The sequence below is a fragment of the Phycodurus eques genome, chromosome 11, assembly GCF_024500275.1.
Source record: "Phycodurus eques isolate BA_2022a chromosome 11, UOR_Pequ_1.1, whole genome shotgun sequence".
In the NCBI taxonomy this organism is placed as follows: domain Eukaryota; kingdom Metazoa; phylum Chordata; class Actinopteri; order Syngnathiformes; family Syngnathidae; genus Phycodurus; species Phycodurus eques.
The window spans coordinates 5,992,965-6,013,740 of NC_084535.1; the positions used below are offsets into that span (position 1 = coordinate 5,992,965).

A 20,776-nucleotide genomic window follows, 5' to 3' on the forward strand; every position below is an offset into this window, starting at 1 on the left:
GGAAGTGGGTGAAGGAAGAGCTGCGATAAAGTATTGCGAGGAAGGTCGGAAACAAAAGAAAAGAAAAAATATGTACCGAGGAGGGGAGGGAGGAACGGAAATTCTGAATTTTGTATGTGTAATTAGCATAGACTAGCATAGAATTGCGGTAACCATGGCAACGTGGTGACTTGAACGCAAACTGTCGATGAGCTCAACAAAATTGTCATAAACTAGTGATGCAAAAGGAAAATCTGTCTTGGATACATGTAGGAAATGAGTTTCCTTCGCAAGGTGTGGGTGCTCACCTTCAGAGGTAGGGTGAGGAGCTCGGGCACCTGAGAATCAGCTGAGGTGGCTCGGGGCACCTAGTATGGATCGGAGTAGACCTAGGACACTTTATTTGCAGATTGGTGCCAGCAGACACGGTGTGCAGTCATCAAACACTGTGAAAACTAAGTACAAATACACAATAACAGTTCTAAGATCAGGAGGCAATAGGGTGAAGCACACAGCTGTCTTATGTTTCTTTTTTCTGAAGCTAACGTCAAAGTTCGAAACGTGAACAATGGAACGACGAACATAAATCCAATTACATAGGTAAAAGCGAAGAACGTTTACTTTTGGTATGTCATGAACATTGTCTTGAGATTCGGGACTTACAGTAGATGCTTTCCTAAAGCTCTTTTCGCCAAAGTCTCAGGACTTCATAGTTTAATTGTATGTGACATTGTCTTAAAATGGGTTTGCCTATAAAGCTCAATGACATGGAGATGATTACTTAAGAGTGTATGCAATTTAAAGGCTTTGTGACATGGAGAAAATTATCTAGGTGTACACCTACAAACCTTATTTGCCGGTTAAATTGTGATATCTTCCGTGCCTTCAGCACAACCTGCTCCATCTGCATTCTGTGTGACCAATTCCAAAATCAGTATTCCCAGGTGTGAACTCTGTAATAACGACTGCCTCGTGGGCTCATACACCAACTGGGATAACACTTTGTATTCCTTGCCCCTCAGCTGACGCACTACATGAGTCCTAACAGCACGAGCTCATCCGCGGCTTTCGGCCAGGCCTGTCACTTGAAAAGCCGACGTGCAGAAGACCCACCTCGGCTTCCTTTCAGCTATCACAGAGCGCAGGCGTTTGGCTTTAAATAAATAATAGCCCCTCGTTAATCAGGCTCTTGGTTCTTGCGGCTTTGATGAAAAAAATCATGCCAGGATTGTGACACTAATTGACTCCAGGTCTTCTGCAAAGTGAAAAAGAAATACCGATGTTAATGATACCCCGGCTACTGTATCCCATCGTGGCGGTGGATCAAGCAGGCCCCTTGTATGTGATAGTTTCCAGTGTGCCAGCTCCCTGCGTGAATGTCTGTAATTACGCCCGAACAAAGCAAACAACAATTGCGGTGAATCCCCGCGAGGACAGCGAGATGGAAGAACTCGATCGTTTGCGCTGGGATGAATGCCACTCAAGTGCCAGGGCAAACTTCAAACGCACGTCTGGCGAGAACAGTTACGAGGGTCGACCGCTTCTACATCGCAACCGTTCCCTCCAAGACCGACAGTTCATTCCATGATTAGCATACAGCTTTGTTACCTGTCAGTCATTTTTGCCAAGGACTGCCATGGGTTCTGCGACAATTCTGCAAGGCTGTGATTTACAGAGACAGATGGCAAAAATAAATAAATCATGCATAAACATCAAGCATTCCAACGCTGGTGGGATAAACCAATGAGGGGGATTATGGGTTAAAAGGGAGATCAGCAACATGAGGGCTATAGTGTGAACAAAGAATCGAGTAGAACAATTTCCAACGCAGTCCCAGTGGTTGTAATTTAATAGAAACTCTTGGGCATCATAAATACAATCCTTCGTTTAAAAACATGTTTTTCCACATCCACCAATTTTATATAGCACACACTTGTCCTCATTAGGGTTGGGGGCGACCTGGAGCCTATCCCAGCTGACTTTGGGCCGGAGGTGGGGTCCACCCTAGACTGCTTGCCAGTCAATCTCAGGGCACACATAGACAAGCAACCATTTACACCGATATCCAATTAAGAGTCTTCAATGAACCTAACGTGTGTTTTTGGAATGCGGGAGGAAGTCGGAGTACCTGAAGAAAACACACATGAGCACAAGGAATCTATGCAAAATTCACACAGGAAGGCTGCTGCCGAGATTTGAACCCACAACCTCAGGACTGTGAGACAGGTTTGCTAACCACTAGGAAACCGTACTTGTCATAAATTCAAGATGATATTAATGAAGCGCTTTAATGCAAACTATTTTGATTTTTAGTGAGCTCTTGACATTTTGTCGAGTTTCGGACATTGATGATTTTCAAACTGAATTCACCTTTTTCTACCCAAATTTGAAAAGTCCAAAATCACTCAAGCGTAACATTGAACCACTTAATTTTTTTTGTTTTTTCTGTTTTTTTTCTGTTGTTGTTTATCATGCCTGTCAATAAATGTTTTGGCAGGGAAAACAGTAAAAATGACCATTAATGGGTAGTAATTATATTTTGGCATTAAAAATATCACTCAAGTCACAGAGCTTTTCCTTACCATTTGTACCATTAAATTGGTAATTACCAAATGCTGGTAATTTAGGGCAGTGATTCTCAAATTGTGGTACATAAAAGAATAATAAGACAAAATGTTATAGTGGCTTCAACTTTTGTTAATCCAGTACAGTACATTTGTAACGTACAGTTCAGTTGTATTTAACTTTGAAGTACAATATATTTGTGTTTAATCATTTAAATTTAACCATTTGTTTTCAAACATTTAGGTGCAACTTTTATGAGCAAGATATTTTGATTGTATCTTCATTCAAGTACAATTCTTTACTGTAGTTTCTTATGTTTAAACGCAGTGGTAATGTTCAAAGTGCATAATGTTACAGTAGGCTAACAAAAAGGCCTACCGAGCTCCTTATTTGGTGGTACTTGGCTCGCTAAGTATTTTTTTGAGGTTGTTTCTGGTGTAAAACGTTTGACAACTACTGATTTAGGGCAACTGTGGCATAAACCTTACACTGGCAGTTGGTCTAATAAATGTGTCAAACCGGTACACAGTAATGACTGTAAGAATGTAAAGGTTTCTAAGTACCTTCAGGAGGTACTTTCTTCAATATGTGCAAGTTTAGGCATTTTCGTTGAGACGTCTGTTTTTGTTTTTTCAAATGAATGCAAATTTGGATTTATATCCCTCGCCAGACATCAACAACAACAGTTGACATAGTTGTGACTGACGTTAACGACAACGACCCTGAGTTTGACCCCGCGCGCCCCACTAACTTCACTGTCCGAGAAGAGGAGGCCAATCTGCTTGTGGGACAAGTCAAGGTAAGTTTAACACACGGGGCGATGCATTTTCGATCCCTTTTTGTTCTTTTTTTCCCCCTCGTGCTATCGGTATGAGCTTACATTTCATTTTCACAGTTATAATTGGATTTTTACGTCATAATTGATCATCATACTACAGACCATGTTATTTGTGGTTTCAAATGAATCATCCATGGTTTAATGATAAAACCATGAAAAGGGTACATGAGAATTAACATCTTACAGCCACTAAATTGTCGATAATGCCATAAAATCAATTGGTCTTGGCTTCATTGCCTTTTTTCCCTACAGAGTTACTACCTCATTTTGCATATTAATAAGGAATTAATCTCAAAATGATGATGAATAATACAATGGATAAGGTCATCTTATTGTACATATTTTCTCTGGTGTAGATATCCAAAATGGTGTTATCTTCATTGTCTTATATTGAATAAAATTATTGCAATAAAATGCTTCTGTTAAGAATATATTGATGCATATTTAAATCCAGATGATCAAAGTTCAGTATACACTTCAGTGTCTACCCAATCAGCACACCCAATGTGGAATAAAACAAAAACAGTCAAAGCACAGATAATTAGGTTGGGGGCAGCAAGTGTAACTGCTTTGCACTCAAGCCTCATGTCCACTCTGCAAACAAATACAGTGCAGCTCAGCCTCTGGCTAGCGACGTCATGGTCAGCGACCCCTAGTGGCATTTGATTCATTCACTGCCATCGACGGCTGTCCAACTGTTCACTGAAGCACATTTTCCAATGGGTATTCATGGAGGAGGGTCTCATCCAGCTTGTCTGTGAATATCAGTTTGTAAACCACCATAAGGGCCAACAGATCCCTGTAGATGGCGGCACTACATCTTGTTTTATAGTTTGTGGTTTCACAAAATAAAAAAATATTAGCGTCAGTCATTGTTCTGCCTGTTTTTTTTTTCTTTAAAAGAACCGAACCTTAAAACCAAGATACAACCAAACCGTTTTACCTCTAATGTCAGGACTTGCCCTTTACTTGGAGTACATGTTCAGATAGCTCAATAAAAAAAGAAGAGGTCCTACAGGTAGTTTAGTCACTCGTGGGTCCCCAGCAGCCTTCAATTATGATAGTGGCGCAAAGAACTGAATGGCGGAGTCATTTTTCTAGCAGGGTGTTCCAATGCATTATGTTTGTGGTCCTGGCAGACGCTCTCCTGCGTTCAATTGTTTCGTGCGTCGAACAATACATGCCTAGTAAATAGACAGTCTTAAAAAAAGAAAACGGAGTCACTAAAGCAAGGTACACATACTGACAATAAGGCCACATTTTTGCATTTTCCCTCCCTCGCGAGCAAAGTTAGGAGAAGCCTAACCGTTGGATGTTTCTGAAGGATCATCAGTTTTAGCCAATTCTACCTCCCCGATCTAATTAGATTACACTGTTTGCACTGCTAGTACCTTCATTTTCAGAGGCTCAGAATGATTTGGCCAGAGTGACACCAATTTAATTAATACCATTATTTCCTAATATTTGGATGAAAGACAAACCTTTTGAAGGCAAAGAAAGGGAATATTCTTTCATGGCTGAGAATAGAGAATGCTTTCTACCGACTGAAGGCAAAAGTGAATTGAGCAAGACCCACAGTTAATGCCATTATTGTGAAACCTCTTTGACATTAATGTTGATACGAGAGGAGACTCAGGATTTTTGGCACAGAAATAGGTAATTATGTATGCATTTCTAGTTTTAAATACACCAGTCTACCGGCAAATGTTAGTTTATGAAGTGTGAAATAAGACACTAAGCAAGCCCTGTTGCCTTCTGACTCTCGTCCAAGTGCGTCCTCACAAACGCAGCCAGCAGCTGGGTTGGTGCTCGTCTCCCCCACAATCCCCTCGCCTGCTTAGCCTCTCCGTCCCAGTAAGTAAGCCTCGCATGCTCAGCCTTTTCGATCTACAGTGCAAAGTACATTAAAGCTGAAGACATTGCTGCAACCCCGTATGCACACGCCAGTGCCGGAGCTGGAGATGAGCTTGATCAAAAGGGCTTTTTTTTTTAGATTCTGCACACGGCGCTCTTCTATAGCAGTTTTACTCGCATAAAGACACGACGAGGTGCACCATAAGGAAAAGTCACTTCAAAGCAGTCACTCAATCTACTACTGTATAAAAAGTCAAGAATGGGGGCTTTGTGTGCCCTCCATGCACTCATTCAGCAAGGGCACTCTCCATAAGACAATGTATAAAGAAAGTACAGTTCAAATAAAACGCTGATGCTAAAATCTCAAGGAGAACATTAAACGCCATCACCTAAAACTTTACAATGCGTCAAGGTGGTCATACACTCAAGTTTTAACTACTGGGTGCTGACTCTTTTTTATTATTTTTTTTTTTTTACTTTGTAAAGCACTTAATAGCTATGGGCATAAAAACACGCCTGATTAAAACTATGAAACCAATTTGTCCTACAGATCCTTAGGAAGGGGGGGGGGGGGGGGGGGGGGGGGGGTCGTCTTATACAGTATAACCAAAGCAGAAATTCTTAGAATGAATCTTTTGGGAAAAAAATATCCATCCCTTCGTGTTTCCATTTTCTGTACGGCTTGTCCTTATTAGGGTTGCGGGTGAGCTGAGACAAGGTACACCCCGGACTGATCGCCAGCCAATTGCCGGGCTCGTATAGAAAAACAAGCATTCACGCTCACATTCATACCTATATATGGACAATTAATCGTCAAAGCCGAGAGTCGAAACTCGAACCGCAGACATGCTAGCCACTGTTCCGTCTTAATTTTATTGCATGCACAGGAGGACCTTGACTTCCAAATTTAATTCCGTTCAATTCTGTGACCAGACTTGTAACTTAAATCCCTTGTATCTGAAATCAACGTTCCCTTTTGAAATTAGAAATACCATGAATTCTTTCCAGCCCCCCAAAAACACACGAAAAACAGCACTCTACAATATTGTATTATATAAACGCATAAAGTAATAATATGATTAAAAAACTGTGATGAATTAATCGGTTTTCGCGACATCACTTTTGCTGAACTTAGTCTTCACTACACTACTAAATTGGGGGCAGTCATAAATCAGGGTGCCACTGGATTGATTATTTGGTATAATTTATTTACCACAAATTATTCACATCATTGGCATTGCTGTTAGTGAGCTGGAATGAGCACGAAATCTTCAATCATATTCCATAAAACTCGGTGCACAGGCCAAGGGAAAAAAAAACAATGAATGTTGGAACTGTTCCAGGAGTCTTTTTGTTTCTTCACTTCTTTATCATTGCACAACATGTTTTTGGCCTTTAATTTCTCAGTGAGTGATGTATGAATATTAATGGGTACATTCAGGCATGAGCACACAGGAAGTTGGTGGACGATTTGATGCGCTCAACTGGCAGGACTAGAGATTAATTGATTGTTTGCACTGGATTCGATCTCTGTCAAATATTTGCCTCGAACATTAAAGAATTACATGGAAAAAAACAGTGCCTCAATTGAACAATAACACAATGAAGTTTTGACTTTTTGCTTTTATTTAAGATGTTTCACAAAAATAAGGCATTTACTTTGAGGAATTACAGCCATTTTATGCAAGTACCTCAATTTTTGGGAGATTTTTGTAATTTACAATAAAATATTAAAGCATGCTTTTCACCAAGGTTAAGACCTCTTGGAATTAAAGCTCAAAGGCTACAGTTCAACAACACCTTGATTATTTGGTGTCAATCAAAATCTGAAGGACCAAACCACTTTTCTTTTTTTTTGTTTTTTATTGGATGCTATTGACTTGAAGAACACCGTGTTTTCCTATCAAGATTAATTCAGTGCTCGTCCCTTGTGACGAAAAGCAGGCGTTGCATAACCAAAGTGTGTTGCCCTTTTGAACCAGCGCGCAATTCGTCACAAGGACTCAAATCTCCCAAGTGACAACGAGGATGAGAACCCAAATTGCGCGAGCGTTGTTTCAGCCGTCGTCTGTATGCTGTGTAAATATGCAAGGTGTTAGAATGAAAAAAACCCGGCTCTAATGGATCGTGTTCTGGATCAGCTCAAACACAAAACAGCTGCTGTCAGCCTCCAGGCAACCACCTTCAGTTTTCAATGTGTTGCTCATTCGCAGTGAATATTTATTGCTTTCCACTATTAATGGTCCATGTAAATAGTGTTACTCACAGTTTACGTCTGCCGGGTCAGGAGGGAAATTAGGTTATTTATGACTTTTGATGTATTCCCCCCCCCCACACCCCATATGATAATGACATTGCATCATTAACAGCTGACAATAAAGCCGGGTAAACGCATACTGTTTTTTTAAAAATGCGCTTACTTCTCTTGTAATGGGTAGTGTTTTTGAGGTGACCGACACGGCACACTACACACACGATATTTCCATCGACATTTGTGAGTCTCCTACTCCATACCAGATTGTTGTAGTACCAAGACTGACCTGTGAGAGGAGCCAGTTGCCACTGCGCATGTAGACTGCTGCTAAATACAAAGAACTAAAAAAAGAGTAGTAACCATGCATATTCATGGTATGCCGTTCCCAAATTCACCTAATCCATCCATCCATTTTCTGAGCCGCTTCTCCTCACTAGGGTCGCGGGTGTGCTGGAGCCTATCCCAGCTGTCATCGGGCAGGAGGCGGGCTACACCCTGAACTGGTTGCCAGCCAATCGCAGGGCACATAGAAACAAACAACCATTCGCACTCACATTCACACCTTACACCAAAGGAGGTTTTGTCAGAGACACCCAGTAATCGGACCTTGTTAACTTTGTTTGAAGGCTCAAATTTTGTTGATTGTTGGTATGTACCTTTCTTTACCCGATAATCCAGATTGCAGTTCACACTTAGAGTGGTTTCAAACAAATGCAGTCAACTTTGTACAATGAATTGCAGTCACTGTAGCAGCTCACAGTGCAAGCTGGGCAACATTTTAATTACAGTGCATCTGGAAATAAAAGGGTTTCAATTTCAGATCGTAGATCATGTTATTTAGAGGAAAAATAGTTGGCAAGCACATCTCACATCTACATCTATTCATGTAACGAGTACACAAAGGTAATAATTTATCTTCCTTACAGCAAAGCCCCTCTGTCTTTGATCCCCGCAGGCCACAGATCCAGACGCAGGGGCGAACGGCCAATTGGGGTACCGCGTCGTCAATCATCCCGACTTGTTTGTAATCAGCGCCAACGGCAGTATCTACACCCGGGTGCCGCTTGATCGCGAGCTCAGGAGCAGCTACGAGCTGGTGATCGAAGCCTCCGACGGGGCCGTGGACCCCCGGCGGACCACTTTGACCGTCATGGTGCAGGTGACGGACATCGACGACAACAGCCCGGTCTTATCGCAGCAGACGTACGTGGTGAACGTGCCCGAGAACAGCCCCGTCGGAACCGTGATCCTAACGCTCAGCGTAAGTGTTTGTGTGTTTGAATCCTGTCTGCCATTGGCCGATGTATTAAAAACTTGGAAGAAATGTTGCATGATTTAACACAGCTTTTAATTTCAATACCGACTGTTTAGAGGAGGGGTGTCTTTTTACTGAGGGTGGAGGCACTACAGTTTTGTGTTAATGAAAGATGCCAATTTCAAATGCTGGGAAATTACCCAGTTTTACTTAATTTTGTCTGAAAATTATCACACATTCCCTCTTTGCCATCCACTGTGGTGGCAACCTCCATCCATCCATTTTCTGAGCCGCTTATCCTCACAAGGGTCGCGGGCGTGCTGGATATATATGTGCTGGATATATATATATATATATATATATATATATATATATATATATATATATATATATATATATATATATATAAATATCGAGCAATATATAGAGTAACACTTTTGTAAAACCAGTGGAGTCTGTCTTTGGGTAGATTTAACTAAGTCAAATGTCACTGCACATTTTTCCCTCGCAATGCCGGCACGCGAAAGGAAACATCAGCTATGCAGAGCAAACGGAGTGGAGGAATGAGTAATTGCTGGCATATTGTAAGCGACAATTTCTGCAGCGGTAAGGAAGTAAGAGGGGAGAAAGTGAAGGGCGAATGGTGAGTGAGTGACGCGAGCAGTGTGACATTAATCTGCCTCAACGGAGAGTGGACAACCGCAGTGTGAGCGGAAGACAATTAGATTGGTTGTACCTCCAAGGATACTTTGAAATTGAAATGGAATGCATAAAGGACTTGTGTGCACTCACGCATGCATTCATACAAGTACACAGATGCATGTTATTGCAAATGATTCATGTTTGCTAGTTGTAATTCCATCCCATCGACACAATATACAGTAAAGTTTACTGTGAGGTATCATAAAATGTGCATGTGTTCATAATTTATAAGCCTATCGACCTAAAACAGCAGCATGAATATTCATTGTGATCAGTGCTTATGCATATATGTCTCAAATATATGCATCTCTCCTCTGCAATGCCCTTTACTTGAACCCATTTTTTTCCTTCTACATATGATATAGACCAGTGGCTCTTAAACTTTCTACAGCAAGGACCACCTCAAAAAATACTTGGCTCTCTAAGTACCGAAAGTGTTCATCAAAAATGAGACGTTTTATTCCTAAAAGTACATTTAATATTATTGTAAGGCAGTGTGTCACTGTAAGCCACATTTTGAATGTTAACACAGCTCTTAAATATAAAAAACAACAAAAGATTTGTTTGTCTATTTGTATACATAGACCTCGACGTTTCCCAACCTTTTTTGAGCCAAGGCACATGTTTTACAGCAGAAAACTCTATGGCACATTACCAAACAAAAATGTCAGAAAAAAGTGGATACACAGATTCATTATAGAGCTTCTGCCATCTTGCGGAAGCGCGTTTCATGTTCCGCCTGTCATTATATGCCGCTGGCATCGATGCACGAACAAAGATACATTACTTGTAAATAATAATTTTCGTATCAAGTGAAGTTGGATAATTTCCTGCGGCACACTTGAGCTCAAATGACAAACTGGGCTAGACAACTTATTCATCTCACCAATACGTGACGGACAATTGTGTGCTTCTAACATTGGGTGGAAAGAAGGGCTGTTCTCCACCATGCACGCCTATAGTAGGCAATATGTCACCATTATGTTTAGTCATTAGCAGGTTCCATGTTCTGATCTCGTGCTACATTCCCTGTGCGGCAGAATATGTGGCGGTGTTATATAGTGTACCTCCAGCTTGTGTAAGTGTAGAAAACCCTCAAGCATGTCACTGAGTAACAACCACTGGCTGCGAAGGAAGTTGCGCCACAGTTCCTTCATGACACAGTGATGCAATATTGCCTCCCGAGGAGCAAAGCAGAATTGCAAGCTTTTGTTTTCACACTGTAACTCTTTTGCTTTGATTCCCCCTGCCTCCTGCTCCTATCTGCAGGCTACGGATTCAGACCTCTTCTCCAATGTCACCTACCGGATCAAGTCGGAATCGGCCCGCCAGCTTTTTTCCCTGAACGCAATCACTGGAGAGTTGGCCGTGCTGCAGACTCTGGACTTTGAGGACCTGGCAGCTATGGGAATGGGAGCCTCATACAATTTCCAGGTGGAAGCTGTCGACCAGGAAGGCGTCACGCCCCCGGGGCAGGCTACCGTCACGGTTCGCATCACGGTAAGAACTCCCTGACATTCACCGTCGCCGCAAGCTCTCAGTGTGGTGTCACGTGTTTCACCCAGAAGACCTAAAAGTGAGGAACTTTCAAGTCAACTCAACTTTATTTATAGAGCTCTTTAAAAAGCAACTGTAGCTGAAACAAAGTGTTGTACGTAAATACAGATTGAACATAAAACACAAAATAGTCCTACTACTACTACTACTAATAAATAGAATATGCTTTTGAAATAAACATATTTTAAAAACATAAAACCAGTCAGGTACATTGAAACACTCCTGCAGTGCCGCCTGCTGTTCAGCTTGTGGCCCGTTGGTGGTCTCAGGTGTATCAACTTGTGGTTAGATTCCCCAAAGGGGGGAGTGAAGAAGAGTCGTATAGGTCTGCGACCGTGCATTTGCTCTGTGCAGTTTTTCTTCTCTCAAAGGTCTCTTGCAAACTCTCTCTCATTGTTTAGTATGGTAATGGGTAAACTATTGCCACAAAGTTATACTTTTCCCAAGAGTTTTTTTTTCACAGAATCAAAAGGATGATACAAGCATTTCAGCTAGGAATTTTTTTACTTTTAACTCCAAAACAAACAATTTAATAAAACATGCTGGTACCCAAGATGCACCTCAGCCACAACTAGTCCGCCCGTCTTCTTACATATATATATATATATATATATATATATATACACTTACTTATACTTTAGTATACTATATATACTTACTTGTACTTCTATACACCCTTATTGTTCTAAGTTTTGATCATATTTTCACAGTAGGGATGCATCATCTTTGTCAGGATGTTGTGCCTGGCTCACAGGACTCACAAGCTTTGTGCAATCAATGATGATGTTTGGTTTATTCAATTCTGGAGATCTGGCTGGATTGGACAACATGCTGAGACACTTATGTCACGTCTTTGGCATTGCTTCTAAATGGCCATCTCAACATAAGCCCGCATGGCTCAATATTGCATGAATGGGAGCTCGTTATCAGGCAGACTTGCCACACGACGAGCTGCGCAGTGGAGTTTGTCCTTCAATAAGGGTAAGCTTTGTTGCCAACACTCAGGACTTGCGTTTGATTGGCAAAAGCAGATCAGTCCGCCGCCGATTACAAACCGCTGTCTGTTATTTGAAAATGTCAGACATTGAATCACACCGGCGCCTCTGTGACGAGAGCTGGAGCTGATTCTGCTTCTGGTGTAACATCTCTAGAGGGCTATATGAAGTATCTACCGTTTGATTTCCTTTTGTATTGTTTTGTTGTTGTGTCATTCGGGAGGATGCTCTGTAGTGCAGATTGTCCTCGGCGTCAGATTGAACTTCTTTCAACTGGAGTGGTGATCACACTAAAAATGGATGGTAGTTTTCTCCTGGAGGACGCGTTTATAAATTATGAATACCCAAGACTCTGTCACAACAATTGTCACAAGGCAGATCAGCCCGAAGAATTGTTTTCTTTTAGAGTTGAGATTGCAAGGTTATCAAAACGGCATTCAAATGCACCACAAACATGCAGCACTGACCTGTTCTGCATTATTAGCAAGGAGCTTGTTGTTTGAAGAGGTGATCATGCCCTGTGGATGAGGAAACGCTGTTGTGCTCATGTGGACTCTTACTTTCATGCCAGATCAAAGTCTGTCGTACTCATGTTTTTGCCAGATTTTCCTTTTAGCCAAACAAAAATGTGCTATTTTCCACTGCACAATACCTAGTTGTCTTAACTCACTAGTAATATTTTTCCATAGGCACAAAACAGCTACTACCAGAATTGTTTTTCCAAGTACATTAGCCTACCCCATTGCTGTAACTGTGCTCTAAATGTTGCTGTATCATACTCCGCAGTCTCCACTTCGCTGCAGTGGTCCGTCTTCTTGCTGCCCTGAGTCTCTTCTTGGATAAAACCCAGTCTCGTTCCAACTGATGCGTTCAATGCGGCGTGGTTTTTGCAATTTTCCTGGACAACCGAGCCCACTGAACTAGTACTGTGCAGTGTAAATGTGGCATTTGCTGAAGTATGTTTCTCCTTCCAGTAATGATCTTCATTTATGTCGTCTCCCATTGTTTTCAGGATATGAACGACTTCTCCCCCGTCTTTAGCCAGCCCCTGTACAAAGGCATGGTGGCACCCAACGCCGAGAAGGGGACAGTCATCACGACTGTCTTTGCAGAAGACCAGGACCCACCAGTGAGTATATTACTTCGGAACCCATGATAAATGACATGACCTGGATGAATGAGAATATTCACAGGCAGGTGATTAACTGCTGAGCAGAAATGTTGCGAATTCCACATCGGTTCTGAATCCTCTCAGCTGCCTGTGGCCCCTTCTACCTCTTAAAGGCAGCTTCTATGTTCACTGTTGTTTTGTTCTTTTTAATTTTTGCTGCTAACCGGAGGTGGATTTTCCATCATATTTCAGCAAAGCTCCTGAAACTCAAGGAAACAGGTCAGCGCAAGGCTTCGGGGTTGTGCCCATGAGTGCACGGCAAATGTATGACACCTTGTGGGTCACATCTTTCTCTGATTGGTTGGTTTTTCCTCAGGCTTTTCTTAAAATCAATTTAGAAGTACAAGATGGGGCCAGAGAGTTTTTTTTTTTCACAGCTCATTTTACTAATGTAAGTATACTGACAGTTTTAATGTGACAAAAAGTGATTTTTTTTTTTAATTGCACACAGCCCCTTTAACTTAACATTCATGTTTTTGTTCAAAGAGAGAACTGTTCAATAAAATATTTTCAACTTGATAAAGGTATAATCACACATCTGTTGGAATGTCCACCTTTTAAATTATATAACTTTGCATGGATGTCTGCTTGTGATGAAAGTACAATTTTGTATTTATGATTGAGCATATTAAATTCAAGCATAAATATTATGTATATGTAATATTACCATTAAATCACCCTCAATTCCCATGGGAAGTTTTTCATTTGTAATATTGCCCACAATTCCCATCAACCAAATTTCCGCAAACTTTGAAGTAATGCACTGAAAATTGTCTATCCCTTTGCAATCCTACACTGGCTCCAGCTCCCATTGCGCCCCGAATAAGGACAAGCGTTATAGGAACTAGATGGATGGATATTTGTAGGGCAACCATTGGGATACATTGTGCTTGTCGACAGCCGTGCAATTCTATGTGGTATTTGTAATTAAAGTGTGCCGTCTATCTTCACGCCACACACTTGAACGTTCCCGCAAGCCCGCATGCTTTCATTTGTGTACCCTCTGTATGTACGTATTTCCATTCTGCCTCACCAACTCTGATTGCATGAGTCACCAGCCTTTAGCCTCTGACAGTGACATACGTTAGAAAATATACATGTATTTATTTATTTATTTATTTTTTCACACTGTGGTATCAGAGGAGTTTCTCCCAGGAGTGGAGCAATAATGACTTCGGTCTATTTCCCTATGGAATTCATCTGTCACAAAGCAAACGTTACACAATGCAGTCGAGAATATGTCTGGCACAATGGTTACAAAACGCTGTGCTAAAAAAAGCATTGCATTGAATGAATTTTCTTTGTCATTCATTACAACTAACCTTTTATTTGGCACTCCTTTTCACCTTGATATCAAAATTGTGACTTATAGTTCTTGGAAGCTCATGAGTCACAAGGTAGTTCCCCCCCCGCTCTCTTTAAGACCTTTTCAGTTTAAGGTTTAAAACACTCACTGACCTCCTCGTGCTGCCCTCACAGCGTCCACCATTCTGGAGAGCCTCAGATTCCACAACCTTTTATTATGAGCAGCCCTTCATTGGCTTTGTACCTTGACAGCGGGTCAGTCTCGGCTGAGGACATAAGAGTACCTCTCAGTATCACAAAGACTCACTCAACCACTCTGGCAACTTGGGATTTTTTTCAGTCTATTGAGACTGCCTTAGCCTTGATGTTCCATCCAGCCATCCATTTTCGATACCACTCTGCGCGATCAGAGAAATTGTTTCACCCTACATAGGAAAAGAACATTTGACTTGTCAGTCAACGGTTAGCGTGATTGCCATTGATCAGGAATTGACTGTTTGCCAAAACAGCCATTGATGAAAGCTTACTGTCCATCCATTTCTTTTTTGTGGAGCCCTTGTTCTCGTTGAGCTCACAAGTAAAATGAAGCCAATCCCAGCTGATTTTCGGCGAAAGGCAAGGTACAGCGTGGCGTGGTTGCCAGCCAATCACAGAAATGGTTCCTAGCTCTCTATTTACTATTACAATCAATAAAAATCAAAAAGCAATAGACCTATGCAAATGTCGCAACCAGGGGTGCATGGCTAGCCTTGTTAAGATTGAAACTAAAATGGGAAACTGAACTTTTTAGTGACTTGAATATAAATACAGTGTTGCCTTGAGATGAGTGTAATTTGTTCCGTGGCCATGCTCTTAACTCAAAAGACTCTTGCCTCAAATCATCTTTCTCCTTTGAAATGAACGGAAATGTCATTAATCAATTCCAGCCTCCCCCCCCCCCAAACAAAACAACAAAATTGTAATGTGTTTTTAATAAGTAGCACACTATAGTATTTACTTTATAAAACACGGTAATAACATAATTAAAAATAATGTAAAGAATTAAACAGTTTGTACATCATGATTAATTCATTGTGACTTCTGGTGTATGTGAATTGGCCACTGGGGAGCATTATAATAGTCATGCAGACACAAACGAAGAAGACATTAACAACTACTGTGTCTCAGTAAACCGCAACATTAGTCCAGGGTGTACCCCGCCTCCTGCCTGAAGATAGCTGGGATAGGCTCCAGCACTCCCGCGACCCTAGTGAGGATAAGCGGCTCAGAAAATGGATGGATGGATGGAAGTTCGCGCTTGTGTTGGCATCCCATAGTAAAAGACGGCGGGTTGAGCAGTGGGCCATTTGCATGAGAGAGTTCCGCCCCCCAAAGCAGGCAGGCTTCAACAGGGCTGTAAATAGAGGAAGAGAAATTCTTGAACCTTTGATATTTGGACTGAAGCATGTCACGCATGTCATTAGGAAAACCTGGAACTATTGTAATTTGTGGAATAATTGCATAATCTGCCTTAATTATCTTGCTCGCGCCAACGACAGTAACTAGGCTAAGGAGCTAACATTATAATATTATCCCACAACAAGCGGCATTATTTTACGGCTAATACATTTATGTTTCTTACCTTGAAGCATATTTTTGAGGAATTCAACTGACTATATGGACGACCGCGTAGCTTTACCTTAAATTTGAATCCACTTTCCTCTGCCCAAGGCGTGCCACTGTACAAAAACCTTTTCAAATCCTTCTGCGATATGACAACACAACCTTCCCCGAGCATGCCAATGTGATCAGCCTACACGAAGAAGGGAGGGTGTGACTTAGAGCAGGGCTTTGACTGACACACCAATTCAATTTCCTAACAGGAGTGGACTAACCCAGTCTCTTATTGAACTGAGGCTCAAAGCATTTTATTGACAGAGTCCCTGTCAAAGGCTAATGTAATATATATCACAGCCAGAGCATGTACTACGTCTCTGTCAAAAGTTCCTAACAGTTCGGACCATCCCTGTTAGCTTCCTGGATAGACAAATATCTATGCTGCTTCACGTCTGGAAAAGTGATGCTTGTGATGTCTAAAGGTGGACTGTGTTTTCATCTAGTGCTTCGTCACTCTGAATGAGATAACCATGGAGAAAAATGCTCCTGAATGCATTATTCCTCATGGCTGGGGTTGAAAGGTCTGTTATTTATGACTGGAAAAAAACAACAACTAAATATTGCAGCAGAAAGTGTACCCCTGCCATTTGTTTGAGAGCCGTCCTTCTTTTCCTGGTGTTTTGAAATGCATGTTTAATAAGATGTAATGTTGTTGAGCTCAGAATTAGATTTGTATTATTTAGCGCTTCCCATTTGATTTCGCTACATCAATTAGATGTGAAGCCATCACAGCTGCTTTTATGAAGTACTGAAAATCTATGACTTGTGTGTGTTCACCCTGGCGTTATGAATCATTTAAAAAAAACAAGTCAAGAAAAAGGTGGAGTATAGAGAAGTGGGGTCTGTTTTATAGTTTAAAATTTGGTAATATTTTTGAGTGAGGAAAAGAGTTATTGCATGCTAATTGATGTATATTTTCTGGCGCTGCCGTTGTCAGAAAATGTGCCATGAGTGTAGTCGTACTCACGTTGGCACACCCCGCAGTAGAGGGGGGCAGGGTTACTCATGTCATTTTGCATGAGACGGGACCACCTACAATAAACAATGTAAAATGCTGACAAGGGAGAAAATCAAGAAAAGCAATGTTGTTTAATATTAAATACTTTAGACTCTAAACTCATTTCTATTGTCAATCAGTTGTTGCTGAACTTGCTAATCTCATTACAAAAGCTAAATATGTGGCTCATAAAATGCCTTTTTAGCATTTTTGGCAGTGTTAGCTGTAAAGGTGAAGCCTTTTGTATCTCCAGAATAAATGGACAAATGCAATGTAATATAAATTCTAAACAATTACTGTATGCTTTGGACTAGTGAGGCTAAGTAATCAGACTCTGCTACATGGATGCTAAGTTTGCCTCCTTTTCATGAGCTAACTAGCTATCTTCGGCTAATGTTTTTTATTGTTTGATTGGTTCACAATACAACACACGGCAACATAAAACTCACTTCTCTCGCAAATTAATTGTTAGTTCAACTTGCATAATGTTTATATAAGGTTTTAACCACATTTTCGTGCTTCTGTTGTGATTTCACGCTGGGGGTGCTAATCTCATGACAAATTGATGGGTGGATCAACAGATAAATACAATATATGGCTCTTAAAAGGCCTTATTAGCAGTTTTAGCAGTGTTAGATGTAAAATATGGGCTGTTGTATTAGTGGAATAAATTGATAAATCCAAGGCAATGTAAATTATAAACAATTATGCATTCGACTACTGAAGTTAGCGCCCCAGCAAATACTCTGACTCAACAAAATGGAATCTAAACTCAGTACCGTTCTGTGAGCTAACATGCAATCTTAAACTAAAGATTTTTACTTCTCTGACACACACATAGATTCAAAACGGAATTTTACTGTGAATTCATTAATGAATTTAACTTGCATGGTGCGCATCGTCAGGGATCTTTAGCATTTTCAGGAAAGCAGGGCTAATCTCAAGACAAACCACATCTCTATTTTTATTTATTTTCAAGTACAGTCGTTTTAATATTATGTTGTATATTTTATCTTGCACGTTTTCTTTTTTACTGTGTAAGGTGACCTTGAGAGCCACGACAGTTTGGTCTTGTTTTCACTGATGAGCTACACATAATAGAAGAACAATAATGATAGCGTAGCATAGCTATAGAGTATTTGATTAGAAAGCAAACTATAAAATCGTGAGCTGACGAGATTGCGCTGGCTAGTATATTATGTCTGTGTGTAATGTTTACAGACCGAAGCGGCTGCTATTATGGTTGTTACGCTACAGTGCAAACGTTATTTCTGAGTTTCATTGTTGATCCTCTCTGACATCTTTTCCATAGTCCTGCAAACCCCCTCTGAGAATTCCCTTGGGTTTCCTAACCCCTTAAAGAGAAATGTGTTTGAGAAAAATCCTCCTCGGGGACATGTTCCTACTTGAGGTTTTTATCTCATCTCTCTAGCCTCCAGGCTGACCAGTCCCCTTGGTAACAGATCTGCTCAGGCAAAAAAAATAAAAATAAATCAGTTCTGCCCTTAGGGAAGAAAGTGTGATAAGAAAAACTATGAAGATGATCTGTAATCAGGAAGTGTGGTGAATCTTAATCACTGTTAAAGAGTCACTGTTAACGTCCGGGGCCTACGAATTATTAATGCAAGTGATTTATTCCGGGGACTCCAGGGGTGAAGTGTTTCCCCTTTTTCAATAAAATTCAAAAGAATAACTCTGAATTCATAAATAACATTTGATTTATACAAGGCAGTGCAATCAAGGGCTGACCATTAAAATGAGGCAGTGAAAGCAACAGCAAAAAATTATTAATTATTAATTATTTTTGTTTGCTTTTCAAAGAATATTCAGGAGTAGTTTCCTATAGAAGAAGATTGGAAATAATCCATTCAGAAGTCAAAACCTCTATTTGCTGCACAGTCACATTTTAACTTTCATAACTGTCATAGTGTGAAAAGAAGTCCAGTGTGATCAAGAGAACCTGTTCTCAGTTTTGATGATGAGTCACGCTGCACATGAAGCTGAAACCGCTAACTTTATTATTGATATTTTAGTTGACTTACTGTTGCCATATTGTACTGAGCAGCCAGGACAAAAAGGTGTGTACCTCCTTTCCTACGTCGCAGTGTGTTCTGGTACTGCTTCTATATTTTAGGGTAAAATTTTAAATTTGAATGAATTGAATTTTACGTTCCACATACAAGGATACCACACATTTGCCCTCATTTACAATTCTGAAGATCCAATTTTGGTGATATCTGTGCTCTATAGTCCAACAGTTGCTATCTTTTGAGGCTTCTAGCATCATTTGGTGAGCTACCATAATCGGATTGCTTCCTTTATTCCCCTTCCTTGTCCCTTTGATTTTCAGGGCACTCCGGCCAGTTTTGTACGCTACAGAGTGGACCAGGACAGGTCGCCGTACAGCGGGAGCATCTTTGATGTGGAAGAAGTGAGCGGAAGGATCGTCACCAAGGTCAACCTCAATGAGGAGCCCAGTCTTACCTTTAAGGTGAGTAGACGTTAGAATAGATTAATGGAAAGATGGATGATCTGTTGATGGATGGTCAGACGGATGGATAGAATGTTACTGACTTGAATGTTATTGTGTTCTTGAATGGGCATCTTTTTTACAACCCCAATTCCAATGAAGTTGGGATGTTGTGTTAAACATAAATAAAAACAGAATACAATGATTTGCAAATCACGTTCAACCTATATTTAATTGAATACACTACAAAGACAAGATATTTAATGTTCAAACTGATAACCGTTATTGTTTTTAGCAAATAATCATTAATTTAGAATTTTATGGACTTTATTTGTTTAACACAACGTCCCGACTTCATTGGAATTGGGGTTGTACATTGATAAAACGTTACAGTGTACAGACCACATTCTGTCCAAATATCCAAAAACAATTGACAGTTGACTGACAGAACCTGAACACTTGTGGTTAAATTGAAATGGATTGAAATTGCCCAAAGGGAGAACAAAAGTCCAGAAATATCCAACCTCTCATGGATCGTTTGGGGTTTATTTGGGACTGCCAGTGGTCCGAGACCACCACTAAAGGAATCAGATTGTTTCTTCCGAATTGTCATACTCAGTCATGACTGAAATGTAAATTAGCAGACTTGATTTAGGAAGACGATACAAACTTTTTAGAGCGGTTAGGAGAAAAATGAACTGGCAGATGCAGTCCCTGAAAGTGAAACATGAATGATATAGTATTATACCTAACCTTGGAAAAACTCTCTAAAGTGGACAACCAATCAAAATGGGATGTTATTAACAGAGGAAGACCAACGCTGAAGATGAAATATCTGTTTCAAACAGCTGGTCGAAAAAATACCAGTTCAGCCTTTCCCGTTTTAAATGTCAGGCTCCTAATCTGTTTCTTTCAGAAATTTGTAAATTTGACTGTATCGGTGCCTCACCAGCCGTGAACCTCACTGGACGTCATTGCTCCATAGTGATGCTTCGATAGGGACAATTTGGGGATCAGAGTGATATCTGTGTACTAGATGACATCATTTTTCTATGGCGTTTACGAGCAGTGGTTGAACATTTGCACCTTTTTATATAAAGCCATCATCCCAAGGTGACCTAGCCTGTTTTTTTTTTTTTTTTTTAAATATACTGTTTATTTTCAAAGAGCGAAGCAGG

The 20,776-nt window shown here is 40.6% G+C and overlaps 1 protein-coding gene across 1 annotated transcript in view; it reads left to right on the forward strand.

The window, feature by feature from the left end:
- Positions 1–20,776, forward strand: part of LOC133409479 (protocadherin-15-like) — a 220,203-nt gene that overhangs the window by 138,128 nt on the left and 61,299 nt on the right. Inside the window, exons 20-24 of the mRNA XM_061689538.1 lie at positions 3,215–3,343; positions 8,446–8,751; positions 10,717–10,947; positions 13,012–13,128; positions 19,479–19,619. Coding sequence (XP_061545522.1) covers positions 3,215–3,343; positions 8,446–8,751; positions 10,717–10,947; positions 13,012–13,128; positions 19,479–19,619 — 924 coding nt within the window. The remainder of the gene's footprint in view (positions 1–3,214; positions 3,344–8,445; positions 8,752–10,716; positions 10,948–13,011; positions 13,129–19,478; positions 19,620–20,776) is intronic.